The sequence below is a fragment of the Macrotis lagotis genome, chromosome 1 (genome assembly GCF_037893015.1).
Source record: "Macrotis lagotis isolate mMagLag1 chromosome 1, bilby.v1.9.chrom.fasta, whole genome shotgun sequence".
Lineage (NCBI taxonomy): Eukaryota > Metazoa > Chordata > Mammalia > Peramelemorphia > Peramelidae > Macrotis > Macrotis lagotis.
In genome coordinates, this window is record NC_133658.1 from 823,596,711 (window position 1) to 823,619,495 (window position 22,785).

At 34.6% G+C, this 22,785-nt stretch overlaps 1 protein-coding gene and 1 pseudogene across 2 annotated transcripts in view; both read left to right on the forward strand.

Moving 5' to 3' along the window:
* The window catches only part of RB1 (RB transcriptional corepressor 1), a 165,118-nt gene that overhangs the window by 112,549 nt on the left and 29,784 nt on the right, over positions 1 to 22,785 (forward strand). For both annotated transcript variants that reach the window (XM_074217121.1, XM_074217122.1), the window contains one exon: positions 12,676 to 12,797. In XM_074217121.1, coding sequence (XP_074073222.1) covers positions 12,676 to 12,797 — 122 coding nt within the window. The remainder of the gene's footprint in view (positions 1 to 12,675; positions 12,798 to 22,785) is intronic.
* LOC141508471 (ruvB-like 1 pseudogene) lies at positions 4,550 to 12,666 on the forward strand (annotated as a pseudogene).

Below are 22,785 nucleotides of genomic sequence, written 5' to 3' on the forward strand. Positions count from 1 at the left end.
ATTGTTTTTAATTAGCATGTGAGTAGAAGAACGGGATGTGAATAATGGATATAAGGTAGGTTAGAATTTGGCAACATTTAAACCAAGCATTAAGTGTAACATAGATCAAGGAGGAAAAGGAGAGTGTCTATATAAAGTACTTAATTATATAAGATTGCATTGGAGAGGGAAAGTTACAGAGTGAAGGTTAAGCCAGAGACAATATCAAGGTCTCATAGAACACTAAGGGATGAAAACATTGATGATCATGGAGATGAAGAGTAGTTTGGGGGTGGCTAGGTGGCGCAGTGGATAGAGCACTGGCCCTGGAGTCAGGAGTACCTGAGTTCAAATCCAGTCTCAGATACTCAATAATTACCTAGCTGTGTGGCCTCGGGCAAGCCACTTAACCCCATTGCCTTGCAAAAAAAAAAAAAGTAGTTTAGGAGGAGTGAAGCACAGGGAGAGATGGAAGGATAAAAGATTATAATGAGAGAAAGTTCATGGTTTTTACTCTTGATAGTAGAATACCTGTAGGTCGTGATGAGCTCATATTTTAACACCACCGCATGTTCCTAGGTTAGAATGATAGCAGAGATAATGGTATAAAATATTAGAGCATTCCAGGCATGGAGGACAGCCAGAAAGAAATGCCCAGAGCCAAGAATCTTTTTCATAGAACAGCCAGGAGGCCAGTTCACTGGATAAAGTATGCATCAGAAAATAAGGAATAAGAATACTGTAAAAGGTAGGAGTGGGCTATGTTATGAAAATTTTTGAATGCCAAACAGGATTTTGTGTGTGATTCTGAAGGTGATGAGGAGGAGCCTCTGGCATTTATTTAATAGGAGTGTAGAATGATCAACCTATGCTTTAGGAAAATCACTTTGGTAACTGAATAGAGATGGATTGGGGTATGATACAGTTCTGATAGTATAATCTCTTACATAAATTCTAAATTCAACAATGAATTAACATACCTTTTTTTCCCAAAGTCCCTACAATAATGAGTTTTTCCATCTTTTAGTATCTTCCATAATTTACATTGGAACAGATACCGCAGTGTTGTTTTAATATGCATTTTCCTCTGATTATTAGTGATTAATGGTTTTTCAACATTTTTCATTTGAAAACTTTTTATCTTCTGACTACTTGATAACTGAGTAAATTCCCTATTCCCTATTACTATGTCAATTCCTTATAAATTCTGGGTGACAAACTTATGAGAAATATTTAATATCAATGTATTTTTCCTAAACCATATCTTCTAATTATAGCTTCTTTAATTGATTTATATAAAAACTTAAATTTTATTTTATCTATTCATTTTGATAACATTTATTAACTGCTATATTCCAATCACTTTTATGCCACATCCACTTATGAATTTTCCCCTATCCATAATCATTAAAGTTATAACCTTCCATTCTCTTCTGATTCTCTATGTTAGAATTTCTTATCTGTTTCTATGTATTGAGGCACAAAGTATAGGATGCTTTTGTAGACTTAATTTTTTCTCTGATTACTATCCAGTTATCCTAGTGATTTTTGTGAAATGATCCATTCCTTTCTCATTAATTTGATGAGGTTGTAAACTAGACTACAGAGTTAAGAAATTAGAGGGGGAAAAAAGTGGAAGCTTTGATTGTAAATATATGTTCTGAAGCACTTCTATCATAAAAGGCAGAGCCTAGAAGCTTATCAAAAGTCTATTAGGACTTATGCAACATCACCACAGGATTTCATGTACTTAGACCCTAAAAAAAAAAAAAGTCATTTCTTTGAATGATTTTAGTTGTTTTGTCTTTTATATTTTTAACCCTTGGTTTGGCTAACTGTTTGATATGAGCCAAGTTATACTGAATTTCAGATATACAAGAAAATTGAGAATAGTGTAAATACATTTACATGCTAATTAGGAGAAAACTAGCACTAACCTTTATTCAAGGAAAGGCTTTCTGGAAAAAAAGGCTAAATTTTGGTTGGGTAGATTGAGAGAGATAAAATACAGGTTTGAAACTTAACCAACAATTTGATTCACTGTTGTGATCATTATCAAATTAACCTTTGTAAGATACTATGTTGAGTATCATGAGGTATCTATCAAGGTGGTGCAATGTAGATATGACACAGGTCAGAGTTCAAATATAACCCCAGTTATTTCCTGACTTTTTGATCCTGAGAAGTCACTTAACCCTGTTGCATCAAATAAGAAGGAAATAGACAACCACTCCAGTATTGTGCCAAGAAAATCTCAAATGAAATCATGAAGAATGGAACACGTTTAAAAATATTTGAACAAAAATGTTGAATATTGGGGAGGCTAGGTGGCACAGTGAATAGAGCACGGGCCTTGGAGTCAGGAGTACCTGGGTTCAAATCTGACCTTAGACGCTTAATAATTACCTAGCCATGTGGCCTTGGGCAAGCCACTTAACCCCATTGCCTTGAAAAATCTAAAAAAAAAAATGTTGAATATTATTAAAAAGTTGGTCTTTGCTTCCATTTCAACACTATATAATACTTAAGTTTTTATTTGGTGTTTCTGAAGTAAGGATAAAGTCCTAGATTAGATTAAATTAAATTAATGTTTTAATCCTCATTCTTCTGGTAATCACAGTTATGTGCCTACTAGAAAATTAGTTTAATTTTAAGAATCAAATTCTTCAGAATCATTATATTTCCTGGTCTTCCCAATAGAAAAATGTCGAGTATAATTTTAATTCTTTAATCTGTACAACCACAAAACTACCTTATCATAATATTTTAGAAGATATGACTTTTGAAGATTAAAAAGATAAAGATGAAAGACCATGGACATTAAAACTTAAAAATAGATAAAACTTTGTTTATTCTGCAGTAATATTGTCTCTGGGAGAGAGATGGGCATACTTTTTGTTTATCCTTAAAAAAGACTAATCAGTTTTACCTTCTAGACTATTGATTTCAAATTAGCAACTATATAGAACAAAAATAACTGCAAACATTTATTTATCTATATATATAGTTTCTTTCTGATTTTGAGAAGGGGCAAAGTTCTGTCAAGCAAAGGCATTAAATACTTGATGTGTGAAGGAAATGAAAAATGAATGCTGGAAACAATAAAGATAAACCTTTCTAACCTAACAGTTTTCCTTAGGGTGTTTTTCTAAACTATTTGCTTAGGGCTCTGTTGACCTTTAACTATATATATGGACAAATAAATGTCCTTTATAACTGTTTATTTGGACAGTAGTAATAGGGACATAAGTTTTATAGTATTGCTACTTTATAAGATTTATGAAAATTTAAAAACTGAAAGCAAGATTAACTTAATTATAAAAAATTTTCATTTCCAGAAAATTTGTTAGATGTAATTAAGTTTGTGATCCAGTATCAGATTCCAAATTGTAATTCTCAGTCATAAGAATTGTTAACTGTGGGTATTAATGACCTTTTCTCCCAAACCAATCAGCTATCCCTTTATAAAAATAAGATGCATAAAACTAATTAATCATTTTTCTCATTCAAGTGGTATAAATTGCCTTGAAATTAAGTTAGAGAATTTTTTTCCAAGGCTTCTCAATAAAAACGAACAAACTAAGCCCTCTTCTACTAGATAAAACAAAAGCATGAAATTAGTGGTCCAGAAGATAAACCTGTCTTTTTTAAGGTCATAGAATTACAAAGTATTCCTTTCACTCCCTCTCCTAGCCGTGATCCCCCTCTGTCTTCAAAAAACTTACATTCCATTAGGTCAGACAGTCTATAAAAAAATTATATACAAAAGAAATACCATGTTTTGGTGGGTAGGCACTAACATTTAGGAGGAATTAGGAAAGTTTTTCTGTAAAAAATGGCCCTTGAGCATCTGATCTTGGAATTCTCAGAAACGGAGGTGTGGCAGCAGAGCATCCAAGCATAGGAGCGTCAGTTTCATAAAGGCATGAAAAGAAAAAAAATAAAGTATGAAGAACTCAAGAGTTCCTGTTTAGTTGGGTCATATAGAAAAGGAAGGGGTGTAATGTTAATATAACTGGATTGGTTAATATAACTGGTAGGTTGGAGATTATAAAGAACTTTAATGCTAAACATTTTGTTTGCATTTGATCTTAAAGGTAATAGGGAGTCACTGGAGTTAATTGAACAGAGTAGTGACATGATCAGAATTGTGTTTTAAGAACATTGTTTTGCGAGATGAGCAGAACCAGAAGAACATTGTACACCACAACAGCAGCATGGGGGTGATGGTCAACCTTAATAGCCTTGCTCATTCCATCAGTGCGACAATCAGGCACAATATTGGGCTGTCTGCAATGGAGAATACCATCTGTCTCCAGAGAAAGAATTGTGGAGTTTGAACAAAGACTATTACCTTCAATTTAAAAAAAAAACAACAAAAACAAAACCATTATCCTATTATGTAATTTTACTATCTCCTATACTTTGTTTTTTTCCTTAAGGATATGATTTCTCTCTCATCACATCTAATTTAGATCAATGCATACCATGGACTGCCTTCTGTGGGGGGTGGGGGAAGGGAACCAAGATTAGGGGAAAAATTATAAAATTCAAAATAAATAATATCTTTCTTAATAAAAAAAAAAGGAACATTGTCAGAGCGTGCACGCCAGCCTCTTCTCCCACCCTCCGGCCCATTGCAGCTGCCCCAGCCACTCCGCCCCCCCATTCCCGGCGCCAAGTTGAAGATGGAGGAGGTGAAGAGCACCACGAAGACGCAGGGCATCACCCCGCACAGCCATGTGAAGGGGCTGGGGCCGGACGAGGACGGCCTGGCCAAGCAGGCGGCCTCTGGGCTGGTGGGGCAGGAGAACGCCGTGAGGCATGTGGTGTGCTAGAATTAATCAAAAGCAAGAAAATGGCTGGGAGAGCTGTTGTGTTGGCAGGACCTCCTGGAACTGGCAAGACAGTCCTAGCCCTGGCTATTGCTCAAGAGTTGGGTAGTAAAGTCCCCTTCTGTCCTATGGTGGGAAGTGAAGTCTACTCTACAGAAATTAAGAAGACAAGTTCTGATGGAAAAGTTCAGAAGAGCTATTGGTCTGAGGATAAAGGAGAGCAAGGAAGTGTTCAAAGGTGAAGTCACAGAATTAACTCCATGTGAGACTGAAAACCCAGTAGGGGGATATGACAAGACCATCAGGCATGTCATCATAGGACTTAAAACAGCAAAAGGAACCAAGCAGTTGAAGCTGGACCCCAGCATCTTTGAAAGTTTGCAGAAAGAGTGAGTGGAGGCTGGAGACGTGATAAATAGAAGCAAACAGTGGTGCAGTGAAGAGGCAAGGCAGGTGTGATACCTGTGCTACCGAATTTGACCTTGAAGCAGAATATGTTCCCTTGCCAAAGGGTGACGTGCACAAAAAAAAAGGAAATTATTTAGAGTGTGATCCTCTACGACTTGGATATGGCCAATGCTAGGCCCCAGGGTGGGCAGGACCTTCCTTTCCATGATGGGTCAGTTAATGAAGCCAAAGAAGACTGAAATCACAGACAAACTGCACCACTCCACCACCTAGCCACCCCAAGAGTTAATTTTTTTACATTTTAAAACCTACACAAATTAATTAATCAAGCACTGAGGGAAAAATTGAAAACAGTGAATACTCATTTTTCATTATTTGCAAGTTACTATTCTGGGTACTAAGGATCTATAGGATCTATAGGAAGACAAAAATCAAAATAATTCTGGCCTCAACAACACTATTTTTTAATACTACTGTTATGGCTCAAAACATTTTTGGAATTGTCATCACAAATCAAATGAGTCAGAGAAGGATGCCAGTCCCTTAAGCCACATCTTGTATAATAAACAATACTGATTTCCTTTATCCAACTTGGGTTCCATCTGCCTTTTTGATCAGTCAAAGCCACTTTCCAAAACTGATGATTTGCCATAATTGGTTAGGTAGAGCACTGGCCATAGAATCAAGGACCCTAGGTTTAGAACCCACTCTTGACACTATTGCCACTTAACTTTTGTGGGCCATTTTCTGCCTCTATAAAATGTGGGGGCTAGATTAGACAGCCTTTGGGATCCCTTCTAGCTCTAGATATGGAAAAGTATGCCCTGAAGGCATTTCCAGAAGACCATTTCCCAAGTGTTTTGAGCTGTGGCAGTAGCCTTAGAATAGATGAATATTTCCTAATATTCACTTTGAAGGAGACGTGTCCTATCTAGATATGTACATTCTGACGGTATTTTTAAACTTTTTTTTTTAGTATACTTGCTGATTGAAATTAAGTAATTGAATCTGATGTGATATTTCAAAGTCATGCCACAGTGTATTACTTGGACTCAGATGTGAAAGTCCATTTGGTACTTCTTTATATTTGTCTTCATTTCTACCCAAACATCTAAGCATAGACAAATAGAGTTGCAGATCAGCTAAAGTGTAACAATAAGCTTAATATGTTCTATATTAATATTTCAATTCACTTAAATATTTGAAACATAATCTGGCCATTTGGACTCTGAACTATCATATCAAATCTGACCTTTAAAACCACTAGGTTAGGTGAGAAGACAGTTTTTCACCTCTAATGTACGTCAAACATAGATCAAAAAACCAACCCCCAAACCAACTGAATTCAACAAATAAGACCTGCAATAATTCTGAATGAGTTTCTGTTTTATTTCAATTTTGGGGACATTTTACTAGTTTGGAAAATTGTGATTAATGGCCAATAATATTGGTACTAAAAATAGCTAATAGTGACAACATACTTAATTTGTTTTTTTTTTAATTTTACAATTTTTCCCTCAACCTCGCTTCCCTCCCCCCATCCCTCACAGAAGGCAGTCTAATAGTCTTTACATTATTTCCATGCTATATATTGATCAAAATTGAATGTGTTGAGAGAAAAATCATATCCTTAAGGAAAAAATAAAATATAAAAGATAGAAAAATTATGTAATAAGATAACTTTTTTTTAATTGCAGTAATAGTCTTTGGTCTTTGTTTAGATTCCACAAGTCTTTCTTTGGATACAGATGGTACTCTCTATCACAGATACCCTAAAATTGTGCCTGGTTATTGCACTGATGAAATGAGCAAGTCCATTAAGGTTGATCATCACCCCATGTTGATATTATGGTGTATAGTGTTCTGACTCTGCTCATCTCACTCAGCATCAGTTCATGCAAGTCTTTCCAAACTTCTCTGAATTCCCATCCCTCCTGGTTTCTAATAGAACAAGTGTTCCATAAGGGACATATACCACAATTTGACAATGTTCCTTAAAATAATAAAATATTTTCTAAAGGTCACTAGAGTCATCTCTCAGAAGGCAAACATCAGGAGATGAAATCTAATTCTTGGGTACAGAATTCCCTCATAAAAATAAACTAAAAATTAAGAAATTATTTGTAGAGAAGTTAGTTATATTTTGCTCATTTAAGAAAGGAATATAGTTTTTCTAGGTCTTTGGGCAAATAACCATGAATTTTGTCAACAGATATATATCCACAGGGCTTATTTCTTGTTGGATTAGTTAAGTGTTCTACATAGACCTTGTCACCTATGACCTTCAAATTGTGATCTTACTTTCCCACTTTTCTTTATCTGATTAAGTCACAGAATGACAGAATTTTAGAAATGGAGGGGATCCTAACAACCATCTACAGTCATATCTAAATTTTCCTCTTTGCAATTTCTAAACACTTCTCTGGGTTCTGTCCTCTGGGACCGTAAAAAAAAAAATTCAATCTCTTTTCCACATAACCCTTTAAATTCTTTTTTGTTCTTTTTTGCAAGACAGTGGGATTAAGTGACTTGCCTAAAGTTACACAGTTAAGTAAACATTAAGTTTCTGAGGTCGGATTTGAACTCAGGTCCTTCTAACTCCAGGGTTGGTGCTCTGTCAACTGCACCACCTAGCTGCCCCCAGCCCTTTAAATTCTTGAAGACTATTATGGTGTTCCTTTTAAATCTCCTTTTCTCTAGACTTACCGTCCACACTTTCTTCAGTTGATCTTATTAGGGCAGAGATTCAAAACTCTTCACCATTCTGACTGCCCATTTCTGGATTTTCTTCTGCTTATGAATGTCCTTCTTAAGATGTTTGACTAGGACAGAAGGTAGTGAATTATTACTTCCTTACTCTTGAAGCCTCTTAGTGTAATCCAGGATTATATTACCTTTAGGGTCTGACCTAACAGTTAGTTGATTCTTTATGATCTTACAAATCACTAAACCAACCTAGAATTTTTTTTTTAAAAATGGTCTGTGTTTTCCTTTTCCTCTTCCTTCAACACATATATATGTGTGTATGCACACATGATTATCAAAACATTTAATAAATTTTTTTTAATTTAATTTAACTTTGCAAAACCCTACTACCAACCCTACCATCTCTACATTATCTAACTTCCCTTTAGATCCATTCATTTCCTCATATAATGTTTGTTTCTCATGGTGTTAGTTCCTCTCCTAGTGTTTGGTTCCTTCTTACAATATTAGTCTTCAGTGATTTTACATTTACTCATCCTCATATTTATTTCTACGCCTGTTATTTCATCTACCAAGTTAGTTTAAAATTATATTCTATTTCATTTGTATTTCCCTATAGTATTTCACATAATGCTCTTTTAAAAGTTTGTGACCAACATAGTTTGTGGTTCCACACAAATATGTGAATACTAAAGTTAAAGAAAAAATAAATTTCCTCATATGTGAGGATTACAAGAATACCTTCCCTCCCTTTCCATCAGAATGAAGATTTTAGCTGAATGAACAGAACTAAATTGAGAAAAGGTTGACACATTATTAGAAGTATTCTTTTTAGGCCTTTTGCTTCCTATAGTGCACAAATTCTTATAATTCTTATATGTTTTCCATCTATTGGAATAAAGGCTGTCTTGTCATATGTTGTAACTTCCATCATGCTGACATATTTTCCTCTTTTCCTGTTTGGACTTTAAAGGTTATCAGTGGTATAAAGGTCTCTATTTGTAATATATAAAAGGAAATATTACTTTTATGTAGCATCTCAGATTTGTAAGCTTGAAGAAGATAGGAAGTATTTTTTGCGGCTTTTGCTTATTTTTTGGTTGTACAATGCCAACTATAGTGTCCTGTTCAGTGAGATAGTATTTCAACCCAACCATTTTAAACTAAATCTCTCAAATGTAGGGAAACAAATAATAATTCTGAAACATAAAAGATTTTTCTAATGTAGTGTACTAAGTTTGTAAAAAGTTGTTTGATTAGGCTTAATAAAAGCATTTTTTTAAAGTTTTTGCAAGGCAGTGGGGTTAAGTAGCTTGCCTAAGGCCACACAGCTAGGTAATTATTAAGTGTCTGAGACTGGATTTGAACTCAGGTACTCCTGACTCTAGGGCCGTGGTCTATCCACTGAGTCACCTAGTCTCCCCATGAAAGTATTTTATGTATGTTTTCAGCTGATGATATTTTATACTATTTGGCTGTTAAGTGTATAGTATTGATATTAATTTATGCTAAATCGGTTTAATGTATTTTTCTTCTCAAATAGTTTCTTCTGGATTAAGCTGAAAATGAAGACTTCATTTAATTTTTTTAAGTTAAAAATCAAACCTTTGAATTTTCTAAAATTAAAAAGAGAAGGGAAATAGTTAATTAGGAAAAATATTTTCAGCAAATTTCTCTAATAATGATCTTATTCCTAAAATAGATCAGGAGTTAATTCATATTTATAAGAATAAACACTATTTTCTAATGATAACTTGTCAAAGGATCTAAATAGATAGTTTTCAGGAAAAAATTCTAAGCTCTCAGTAGCCATATGAAAAAAATGCTCCAAAACACTAAAATTAGAGAAATGCAAATTAAGACAACTCTGAGATATTCTATCTTACACCTATTAGATTTGTATAGTTGACAAAAAGGAAATTGACAATTGTTGCAGGAAACTGGGTGGGTTGATGCTCTGTTTATAGAATTGTGAATTTACCATTTCGAAAAGCAATTTGAAGCTGTGACCAAAAGGTTCTTCATGTACAAAAATACTTAATAGCAGCTCTTTTTGCAGTGGTAAAGAACTGGAAACTAAGAAAGTGTTGGGGAATAAACTAAATAAATTATGATATAAAAATATATTGAATACTGTTATTCCATAAGAAATATAATAGCAAAGCCTTGGAAGACTTATATATGAACTGATACATAATGAAGTGAGTAGAACCAGGAGTACAATTTATACAATAACAACAATGTTGTAAAAAGCATCAACTTTGAAAGACTTAAAATCTTCAGAAGACTTAAGAACAGTGACCAGTCATGATTCTAGGGTACTAAAAACAAAGAATGCTATCAACCCTCACCTGACATAGAAGTGATGGACTGTACATGTAGAATGAGGCATTAATTTTTAGATTCCAACAATGAAGTTTGTTTTACTTAACTTTGCTTATTTGTTACAAGGATTTTGATTTGCTTTGTTTTCTTTGTTAGGGAGAATAGGAAAGATAGAAAATATAACTTTTGATTTAAAAAAAAAGGATTAAGGGTGATATCCTAGATAGGGAGGTCCTCAGTGGTATACAGAGAAAGAAGGAAGTTCAGAAGCAAGCTGTAGCACTCACTTTGACTCAGACCCAAGGAGCAAAGCAGGATTGAAGTTCTAGAATCTAGCCTAGTCTGTTGGGGACTAAGGCAGGAATCCCATGCCAAAGGGAAACCTGCAGTTATATCACTGAACAAGCAGAACTTCCTAGCTTACTGATAGAGGCAGAGTCTAGCAATAGTGTACTATTGTGGGGGTGGCTAGGTGGTACAGTAGATAGAGCACTGGCCCTGGAGTCAGGAGTACTTGAGTTCAAATCCTGCCTCAGACACTTAATAATTACTTAGCTGTGTGGCCTAGGGCAAGCCATTTAACCCCATTTGCCTTGCAAAAGCCTAAAAAAAAATTAGTGTTCTCAGAAGCTTATAGAGCTCAGACTGGGGAGAAATGATTAAACTTTGCCCTAGATAGGTCACTTTGGGAGCACTTGAAAGCTTATAGGTCTCCACCCTGTCTCTGATCTCCTAGATTATAATACTCATTACCACCAAGAAAGCAGCAAAAGGACTAACCCAAAATTTCCCTCCATAATTGTGGCATAGACTAGACCTAACATCAAGTCCAGATTCAGGAATTCTAGATATTCTAGGATACTCTAAACAACATATGTCTTGAAATACTTATCCTCTGCCCAAATTTCCTTATATTCCAGCTGCCTAACTATAGGCAGGGACCCAGAAAATTAAATGGACAAGCATAAAAGGCAGCAGCTAAAGATAGAAAGCAAATCTGTGCCATCACAACATATCAGTTATATTCTATATTAGCTTCTTTTACTGTTTTGTATATGTCTGGTCTTTCCAACAAAACTGTGGACTTCCTAAGGGAAGATGCTCTGTTGTATGCTTCTTATTTTATTACCCATAGCATTTAGGAAACTTAGAAGCCTAGGGTTGATTTGTCAAGTGATGTACATGTCAGTGATTGTTACATCTGTAATAAAGGTCACTTAGTTTATATTCTGTTCTCTATGGCAGATCAAAATGCTACTGCTTTTGACCAGAGACCATTATCAAATCTATCTTTAAATGAACTTATATGTATATATGGTCTCAGACATCCAGATTTCTAGCCCACTAAATATTTCTATGGGAAAAGTGTTTACAAAGGACAAATTCAGAGGAATTTTGGAATACCTATATAAAAGAGTATAGTCTGAAGTAGGAAAAAATAGAACAATATACACAGTGATCATGGTCAGTTAAAGTAAAACAGCAATAAAATAACTCAGAAATGAGTTCAACCTAGCAGGCTGATTATGAAGTATGCCTCCATCCTTTCAGGAGAAAGCCAGTGAACAGCCAGGTTTGGTGTCCCTTGGTGGCAATTTCTGTGGTAGTATGAGGTAGTATGGCTAAAAGTTATTGAGTGTTTAGAGTAGTGCAGTAGGTAAGCCCCATGGAGTGGAGGGCCCCCGCACTGCCAGAGAAGAGTGTGGGGGGGGGACACAGCAGTCAATGTTGGAACCCTTGTATTTGTAGTCTAGGTAACACACAGAGACCCACTATGGAGGAGGGAAGAAGAGAGGGAAAGGAGAAAGATGGAGAAAACTATAGATGTGGAATGAGAACTGTCAGGAACAATCTGTGCATGTTTGTTCACTTCCACATGTATTTTGTGGAGAATTATCAAGAAAGAAGTACAGGTAATAGCCATGAAGAAGCAGGGTACTAAGCAGCAAGCAATAAGAGGCATTACATTCAGGGACACAGAGGTTCCACTGAACTTAAATTGTCCATGACTACATTTTGTCATTGCCTGTGGTTTCCTTTTCTCAGTGGTTTGCCACTGTTTTTGTTATTCTGAATTTCCCCCTTTTTAGTACAAGCACAGGAATCTGGCTCCTAAATAGGTTTTAATGAGAAGCACGTAGGTAAATATTGTTTAAGAGAATGAGAATATGAAGTTTAGATTTAACATTAGTTTTGCAGCTGCTTCCTTTGGTAATTGTTACTACAGGTGATACCGTATGTACTGTCTAGATACATTTGAAAGAGACTTGGGGATCATTCCATTTGATAGTCCAAGTTGATGCAGGTAATTCTGATTAGAATTACTGGTCCTCAACCTGTAAATAAAGTGTAGTTTTGGTACTTAAGAAGAGAATCACTTCTTTTAATATAAATTTATACAATGTCATTTTCTTTCACATAGGACTCACCTTTATTTGATCTCATTAAACAATCGAAGGAACGAGAAGGACCTGTTGATCACCCCTTTGAACCTACTTCTACCCTTAATCTGCCTCTCCAACATAATCACACTGCTGCAGATCTGTAAGTATGTCATTAGTCTTTTACATAAAAGGCCCATCTTCTTTTCCCATCATATTTTTTCCTGGCTCATGTCTTTTATGCATTTACTTACATGCAGTCATCATGGGGAGTATACTGAAATCTACTCAGATCTGCCATATAAAATTCCCTTCTAGCTCTAGATCTGTGATCCTATTCGCATCTTCATGGATCTGTGAATCACCTACACTTTTTATTCTTTGACTATTATAGTGTTCCTTGCTATATAACATTACCACAGTTGTTTACCTTCATTGAAAAAAACATTAGTGGGGCAGCTAGGTGGCGCAGTGGATAGAGCACTGGCTCTGGAGTCAGGAGTACCAGGGTTCAAATCCAGTCTCAGACACTTGATGATTGCCTAGCTGTGTGGCCTTGGGCAAGCCACTTAACCCCATTTGCCTTGCAACCCCCCCCAAAAAAAAAAAATTAAAAGAAAAAACATTAGTGCAAGGCAGCTAGGTGACTCAGTGGATAGAGCACCCGCCCTGGAATCAGGAGTACCTGAATTAAAATCTGGCCTCAGACACTTAATAATTACCTAGCTGTGTGGCCTTGGGCAAGCCACTTAACCCCATTTTCCTGGCAAAAGCCAAAAAAAAAAAGCGGAAAAAAAACACTAGTGTTCAAAAGTGATGAGTTTGGTATCACTTAGGAGTTTAGGATTGTTGAAAATATAATTTCTCAAATGCAATCTAGCCTATTCTCTTCCTGCTATATTATCTTTTACCTGGGTGTCTCAAGAACATCTCTTGACAAAGATTACATTTTCTGGTTGAAACAATTTCTAGCCTATTTTGATCTTGTAGAGATTACATTACATTGTATTGATTACATCAATTAAATGGAGATAGTAAAGGAGATAATAATGTTTATCCTTTATTTTCAAAGATGACCATGACATCAGGGAGGCAATGCCATGACAAATATGCGAAGTGGATTTGAATGGGGGGGGGGGGGGGGGGGGGGGGAATGTACAAAGCCTCACTTTCTCCTCCAAAGCCTTATGGTTCAGTGGCCAGATATGAATCAGGATGACCAGTGATAGTCTTGCAATCTGGGTTAAGTGCCCAAGGTCACATAGCTAGTAGGTGTCAGAGGCTGGATTCAAACTCCTGTCCTCCTGACTCCAAGACCAGTGGAGCTATTGGAATTATACACTTTGTTGTTTTTCATTCTTTTTCAACTCCCTTCTAATTTAGTGTCTGCTTTGACCCTTCTTTAACTAGCCAGAGATCTGACTGTATACAAATGATTGATAAATGACCATATATATATATATATATATATATATATATATATATATATATATATATATATATATATTCACCACTGGGTTAAGTTAGATGGTAGTTAGTAAACTAGGTAGGGAACTTATCTTACAGCTAGACCTCCAGAAGATCTCTCCAATACAAGACCCCCCCCCCCAACCATTCCCAGAAGACCCTGAGGGCATAGTTAAGGAGATTGTAACTCATGCTGGGGTGTCTCTCTCTGTCTCTGTCTCTGTCTCTCTCTCTCTCTCTCCTCTATAAAGTGAGCTATACATAAGATACCTGCAAAATTATTTACAAGGGAAGTCATTAGAATTAAAAGGGGTTAGAGAAGACATCCTGTAGAAACTGACATTTTTCCCCCATCTCAGTTTTGATATATTGCAGATTGGCATAAGAAATTAAATGGGATTGTTCCTTAGAATAATAAGCAGTATCTATCTGAAACCATAAACAAGCATTATATGCAATGGGGATAGGCTAGAGGCATTCCCAATTAGATCGGGGTGAAACAAGGATGTCCATTATCACCACTACTATTCAATATTGTTTTAGAAATGTTAGCTTCAGCAGTAAGAGAAGAAAAAGAAATTGAAGGAATTAGAATTGGGAACAAAGAGACAAAACTCTCACTCTTTGCAGATGACATGATGGTCTGCCTAGAGAATCTCAAGAAATCATCTTTTTAAAAACTACTAGAAACAACTAGAAACTTTAGCAAAGTCACAGTATATAAAATAAACACTCACAAATCCTCAACATTTCTATATATGACTAGCAAGATTACAGCAGAAAGAGCTAAAAAGTGAAATCCCATTCAAAGTAACCTCAGACAGTATAAAATACCTGGGAGTCTACCTGCCAAGGCAGACTTAAAAGCTTTTTTGAAAACAATTGCAAATCACTTCTCACACAAATAAAATCAGATTTAAATACCTGGGCAAATATTAACTGCTCATGGATTGAGCTAATATAATAAAAATGACAGTTCTACCAAAACTAAACTATTTGTTTAGTGTTCTACCAATCAAAATTCCAAAAAATTACTTTAATGAGTTAGAAAAAATTATAAGTAAATTCATATGGAGAAATAAAAAGTCAAGAATTTCTAGGGATTCAGTGAAAAAAAGTGTAAAAGAAGGTGATTTAGCCTTACCAGATCTAAAATTATATTATAAAGCATTAGTCATCAAAACTGTCTGGTATTGGCTAAGAAATAGAGTAGTGGATCAGTGGAATAGACTAAGTGCAATAGCATTAAGTGATTATAGTAATCTGTTGTTTGATAAACCCAAAGAGTCCAGCAATTGGGTTAAAAACTCTCTCTTCAATAAAAGCTGTTGGGAAAATTGGAAGTTGGTATGGAAGAAACTTGGATTAGATCAACACCTCACACCCTATACCAAGATAAGATCAAAATAGAAACAGGATTTAGACATAAAAAACAATATTATAAGCAAACTAGATGATGATCAAGGAGTAGTTTACCTGTCAGATCTTTGGAAAGGGAAGCAGTTTATGACCAAGGAAGAGATGGAGAACATCATTAAAAACAAACTAGGGGCGGCTAGGTGGCGTAGTGGAGAAAGCACCGGCCTTGGAGTCAGGAGTACTTGGGTTCAAATCCGGTCTCAGACACTTAATAATTGCCTAGCTGTGTGGCCTTGGGCAAGCCACTTAACCCCATTTGCCTTGCAAAAATCCTAAAAAAAAAAAAACAAAAAAAAACCAAACTAGATAATTTTGATTACATTAAATTAAAAAGCTTCTGCACAGACAAAACCTCTGTAACCAAGATCAAAAGAAATGTAGTAAATTGGGAAACAATTTTTTACAACTAGTATTTCTGACAAGGGACTCATTTCTAAAGTATATAGAGAACTGAGTCAAATTTTCAAAAACAACAAGCCATTCCCCAATTGACAAATGGTCAAAGGATATGTAAAGGCAATTTACAGATGAGGAAATCAAAATGTTCCAGTCATATGAAAAATTACTCTAAATCATTACTTATTATAGAAATGCAAATTAAAGCTTCTCTGAGGTACCATCTCACACCTCTCATACCACACCTCTCATACTGGCCAATATGACCAGAAAAGACAATGGTCAGTGTTGCAAGGGATGTGGGAAATCTGGGACACTAATACATTGTTGGTGGAACTATGAACTCATCCAACCTTTCCAGAGAGCAATTTGGAATTACGCCCAAAGCACAACAAAAATGTGCATACCCTTTGATCTAGCAATACCACTACTGGGTCTATATCCTGAAGAGATGATGAAAAAGGATAAAAACATCACTTATACAAAAATGTTCATAGCAGCTGTGTTTGTGGTCGTAAAGAATTGGAAATTAAGTGAATTTCCTTCAGTTGAGGAATGGCTTGACAAACTGTGGTATATGTATGTCATGGAACACTATTACTCTATTAGAAACTGGGAGGGATGGGAATTCAGGGAAATGTGGAAGGATTTGCATGAACTGATGCTGAGTGAGATGAGCAGAACCAGAAGAACACTGTGTACCCTAACAGCAACATGGGGGTGATGATCAACCTTGATGGACTTGCTCATTCCATCAGTGCAACAGTCAGGGACAATTTGGGGCTATCTGCGATGGAGAATACCATTCTGTATCCAGAGAAAGAAATGTGGTTTGAACAAAGACCAAAGACCTTCAATTTTGAAAAGAAAAAAAACCATTATCTCATTATGTAATTTTGCTATTTCTTATACTTTATTTTTCTTCCTTAAGGATATGATTTCTCTCTCATCACATTCAACTTAACTCAACGTATACCATGGAAACAATATCAAGACTAACAGACTACCTTCTGTGGGGGGTGGGGGGGAGAGAAGCAAGAATAGGGGGAAAATTGTAAAACTCAAAATCTTTCTTAAAAAAGAAATTAAATGAAAATTTTAGGGGGAGTTTTGCAGAAGCCACATATTATACTCAAAAGCCAGCAGATGACATAGAAAAAGTTTAGAAACTCAGAAATGCATAAATATGTAACTATTATATAATATCAACCCAAATATTACAATAGGGTACTATAAAAACCCCATAAAAGCAAAAAAAAAATTCAGACTTCTCGGTAGGCAAAGAGGGCCAGAACATTTTTCAGTTCTCAGGGTTGCCACACTCCAAACTCTTTGTGAAAGTAGACCTACCAGGAGATCAATGTTATTGGATCAAAGAATATATGTTAGGGATTAAGGAGTAAGAAGACTGGAAAGATAGAAGAGAGATTTGAATGCCCAACAAGATCATTTTGTATTTGCTCATGGCTCTCATTGATTGGCCAACAAACTATGGGTCCAAGCCCAAACCCCACTTGGTCATTGTTTGGGCCTTAATACTTTATGTACTGTCTGGAGACTAATGTGTGGGCACTCTGAGTGAATGTAAATAGCAATTTACCTAACAGAAACCCTGAGAGTTGCCTAAGTTAAACTTGAAACCAAGCTTAAGAAGGCCAATGTCTTTCACTAAATCCAGGCCATCTCTAATCTCCTGATACATTTCTGGTCATTGGACCCAGATGGTTCTGAAGGAAAAAGTGAGGCCAGTGACTTTGCATAGCCCTCTCTCACTTAAATCCAGTTTTCTTACATGTCATGGCATCACCTCCCTGATGTCATAGTCCTCTTTGAGAATGAAGGTCAAACAACAACAATAAGAAACCATTGGAGTTTATGGAGGAAGGAAATAGATGACATGATGCATTTTATCAAAAGTGGTCATTTCTTAACTTCATTTTTTTAATATAGGTCAGTCTGATTTTGCTTATGCCATTTAACTTAATAACTTAATAACAAAGTCCTGATGAAATGGGTGAGGATTTTGATTAATGTACTAATCTTTGACCTTTTTCCTTACTTAATTTCCTTACCTTTGACTTTACTTTTAATATTAATCTTTTTGTAAACTTTTGAGTAATACATTTTTCTACCACCTTCCCTTTCTCTCCCCTCCTCATGATGTTGAATAATCTGATATAGGTTGTATATGTTTGGTTATGTTTCACATATTTCCATTTTAATCATGTTGTAAAAGAAGAATTAGAACTAAAGGGGGGAACAATGAAAAAGAAGAAACATAAAACAAATTTTAAAAAGTGAATATAATATACTTTGATCTGCATTCCTCCATAGGTTTTTCCTCTGGATGTAGATGGTATTTTCCATCACAAACCTTTTAGAATTGCCCTATTGTATTGAACTGCTGAGAGAAACTTAGTCCACCATAGTTGATCATCTCACAGTATTGCTTTTAATGTGTACAATATTCTCTTGATCCTACTTACTTAACTCAACATCAATTCATGCAAGTGACTACTTTCTAGCTTATTTTTCGCCATCCTCCCCATTCCTACCTTCATACTGTAATATTTTAAAAAGAATTTCTCTACTTTATACTCTGTAGCATGTTAATATATTAACTGTAATTATCTTTAGAGTAATCTTTTTTTTTGCTTATCATAGGATCACAAAGTGAAACTTTCAAACATCTCAAGAAATCATTTCTTGTCTTTAAATGATGAAAGCACCCTTTCATTCAACTGCAACTTTTGGTCTTAATAGTTATAGCAAACATGTCAGTTTTGATATAGTTAAATTCTTCAATAACATATATCTTGACTTCTAATTTTAGTTGCATTGATTTTTTTAATCACAAAACTTTTAAATTTTACATAATCAGAATTTTTCATTTTACTTTCTCTGAAGTTTTCTCATTTGGTCTGGGTCTTCCCCTGTCCATACACCTGGCAGGTGATTTCTGTGCTCTCCTAATATATGCTTAAGATATCAAACTTTACCTCTAAATTATGTACTCATTTCACACTTATCTTGGTATGAGATGTTGGTCTGTGCCCAGTTTTTGTCAAACTGCTTTCCCATTTTCTGAGTATCTGTGTTGGCAGGTAGACTCCCAAATATTTTATATGCTCTGTAGTTATTTCAAATGAAATTTCTCCTATCTCTTCCTACTGAGTTATGTTAGCAATATATGGAAATGATGAAGATTTGTGTGGGTTTATTTTATATCCTGAAATTTTGTTGAAGTTGTTCATTGTTTCAATTACTTGACACTTAGATCCTTTGAATAAACTATTATATCATACGAAGTGATAGTTTTGTTTCCTTAGTGCCTATTCTTATTCCTTGTTTCTTTTTCTTTCTTACTGTTATAGCCAGCATTTCTAGTACAGTATTGAATAATAATGTTTTTCTACTTTGTCTTCATTATAGATGATGCTTGCTCTTGTTATTAGATAGATAATTATCATTTTAAGAAAAGCTCTATTGTTCCTTTGATCTCTAAAGTATTTTTAATAAAAATGACTGTTATGTTTTGTCAGAGGCTTTTTCCTACATCTTTTTAAAAAATCATATGATTTTTGTTATTTTTGTTATTAACATGGTCAATGCTTATAATTTTCCTAATATTGAACCAGTCCTGTTCTTGGTGTAAATCCAGCCTAGTCCCAGTGTATGATATTTACGATATCTTTCTGTAATTTCTTGAATTGGTGCTTATTAGGAAAATTACTCCATAATTTTCTCTCTCTCTATTTTAATTCTCCCTGCTTAGGAGAATTTATCTAAAAATCTATCTGATCCTGAGTTTTGTTTTGTCTTCTTTTTTCCTTAGGAATTTCTTTTATGGCTGTTCAAATTCTTTAAGATAGGGTTATTTAAATATTCTATTTCCTTTTTTGTTAATCTGGGCAATTTATATTTTTGTAGGCATCCATTTCATTTAAAATGTCAATTTGATTGACATATATGTAGGAAAAAGAACGAATAATTGCCTTTTTTCCCCTTCATTGTTTGCAAATTACCTTTTTTCATTTATGATACTGGCAATTTGGATTTCTTTGTTTTTTTAAATCACTTTAGTTTATTTTTTATTGGTTTTCTGACAAAAAAAAAGTTCCTAGTTTTATGTATTAGTTAAATGGATTTATTTTTCTTTCTTTTTTTTAAATCTCTTTTGATTTTCAGGATTTCTATTTTGGAATTTAATTGGTAGTTTTTAATTTCTTTTCTAGCTTTTTTTTTAAGTTGCATGACCAATTTATTAATCTGCTCTTTCACGCTTTTTGAAATAAGTATTTAGAGAAATACATTTTTCCTTTAAGTACTGCTTTGACTGAATCTTGCAAGCTTTGGTATGTCTTATTATTTTCATTGTCTTTTATGTAATTACTAATTGTTTCTCTGATTTGTTCTTTGATCACTCATTCTTTAGGATTATTGTTACTTTCCAATTGATTTTTAACTTACGATTCAAAGATCCTTTATTGAATATACATTTTATTGTATTATGGTAAGCAAAGAAGAATTTAATTTTTCTGCATTTGTGAGATTTTTAATGCTCTGATACGTGGTCAGTTTTTGTGAAGGTGCCATTTAGAGCTGAAAATAGGTGTAATCCTTTTTCTTCATTCAGTATTCTCCTGATGTTTAACACATCTGTTTTTTCTGAAATTCTGTTCATCTCCTTAATGTCTTTCTTGTTTATTTTATATTTAGATTTATCTAACTTAAGAAGGATGACAACTCAATTATCATAATTTTACTATTTCCTCTTATATCTTTCCTTTAAGAATTTAAATAATATGCTACTTGATGCATATGTGTTCAGAATTATTATTCATTGTTATCTTTTAATAAAATTTAGTTTCAGTTTATCTTTTTTAATTAGATCTGTTTTTGCTTTTGCTTTGTTTGAAATCATGATTGCTACCCCCTGCCTTTTTTACTTCTGTTGAAGTAACATAGATTCTGTTCCATTTTTAATTTAATGTTTCAAGTGATTTTTAAAACAGCATATTGTTGAATTCTGGTTTCTAATCTATTCTGCTATCCTTTTCTGTTTTATGGGTGAGTTCATCCTATTCACATTAACAGTTATGATTGATGGCTATGTATTTCCATCCTTCCTATTTTCTTTTATTTGTCCTTCCCTTTTTGACCGTCTCTATTAATCTTTTATCTGTTATCCTCTATTATCTATTTTTCTTCTGACTTTTGCCTTCCTTAATCTGTCCTCTCTCTTATCCTCCTTCCCACACTCCTTTTTCTTAATCCCTTTCCTTTCTATTTGTCTTTTGTGTAAGGTTAATTTCTGTATTCGACTGTTTATATGTGTCCTTTCTTCCTTGAAACAGTTCAGATGAGAGTCAGGATCAAATATTGCTCACTTCCCCCTACTGCCTCCTCTATTCTGTAAACTCTTCCTTATATGCCCCATTTGTGTGAGATCAAATTTCTCCATTCTGCCTCTCTTATACTCTTCCATTTTGCTTTTGAGATCATCTAAACAATAGAATCACATCTTGGTCCTCTGGCCAATTAAATTCCTTCTAAAACCCCTGGTCATTGTAAAGTTCTGTGTGGTTATTTATGTCATCTCCCCAGATAAGACTGTAGACATTTTAATCCTTTTTTTAGCCCTTTAGGATTTTTCATTATGTTCACATTTTTATGTTACTTTTGTATTGTGTTTGAATGTCAAATTTTCTATTCAGCTCTGCTCTTTTCATCAGGGATGCTGGCAAGTCCTCTTTTTTTCATTAAATACTCATCTTTTGTTTCCCTCCTGTACAATTATACTGTTTTAACACATAGGCTATTCTTTGTTGTAATCCTAGATCCTTTGCCTTCTGGAAAATCATATTCCAAGCTCTCAATTCTTTTTTTTAAGGCATTGGGGTTAAGTGACTTGCCCAAGGTCACACAACCAGGCAATTATTAAGGGTCTGAGGCCGGATTTATACACGGGTCCTCCTGACTCCAGTATCAGTGCTTTATCCACTGTGCCACCTAGCTGTCCCAAATTATCAATTCTTTATAATGGTAGCTACTAAAATTTATGTGATCCTGACCATGGCTCCACAGTTCTTGCATTTTTACTATTTGACAACTTCTGTTTTCTCCTTGACCTGGGAGCTCTGGATTTTGGCTATCATGTTCCTGGAAGTTTTCATTTTGAGGTTTCTTTAAGGGTAAGACCTACTCTTTCCATTTCTACTTTTGCCCTCCAGATTCTTCCTATACTTTCAGGTAGTCCAATGATTCTTAAATTTTCTTTCCCTGATCTGTTTTCCAAGACAGTTGTTTTTTTCTACATGATATTTAACATTTCCTTGTGTTTTTTTTAACCTTTTGACTTGGTTCATTATTTCTTGATTTTCATAGCTTCCATTTAATCAGTTCTAATTGTTAAGTTATTTTCTTGAGGAAGTTTTTGTACTTCTTTTACCAAGCTGTAAATTCTTTTCCTAACTTTGTTGTATAGCTCTTATTTCTTTGACCATTTTTTTTTCTTCTACCACGTATTTGTTTTTGTTTCCTTGGGTAATATTTGAGCTCTTTTTTTAATAAAGAAATTACTTCTTAACTTTTCTGGGAGTTCTTTTTGGGCTTGTGTGTCCAATTTGAATTTTATTTTGAGGTTTTGCTCATAGATATTTTCAAGTTACTTTCTGCTTATGTTTGTATCTTCAGGACTTATATCTTCAAGAAAAAAAACATTCAATAGAAGTAGTATAGGTGAAAATTGAAATTGAAAAAACAGAAAGAATAAACAGAGTGATAGTAATTACCTTCTCTGGAACTTGTAATTTGAGCCCCATTAGCATTTCCTCCTAACCAGTTGAGCTACTATTCACATGAGCAAA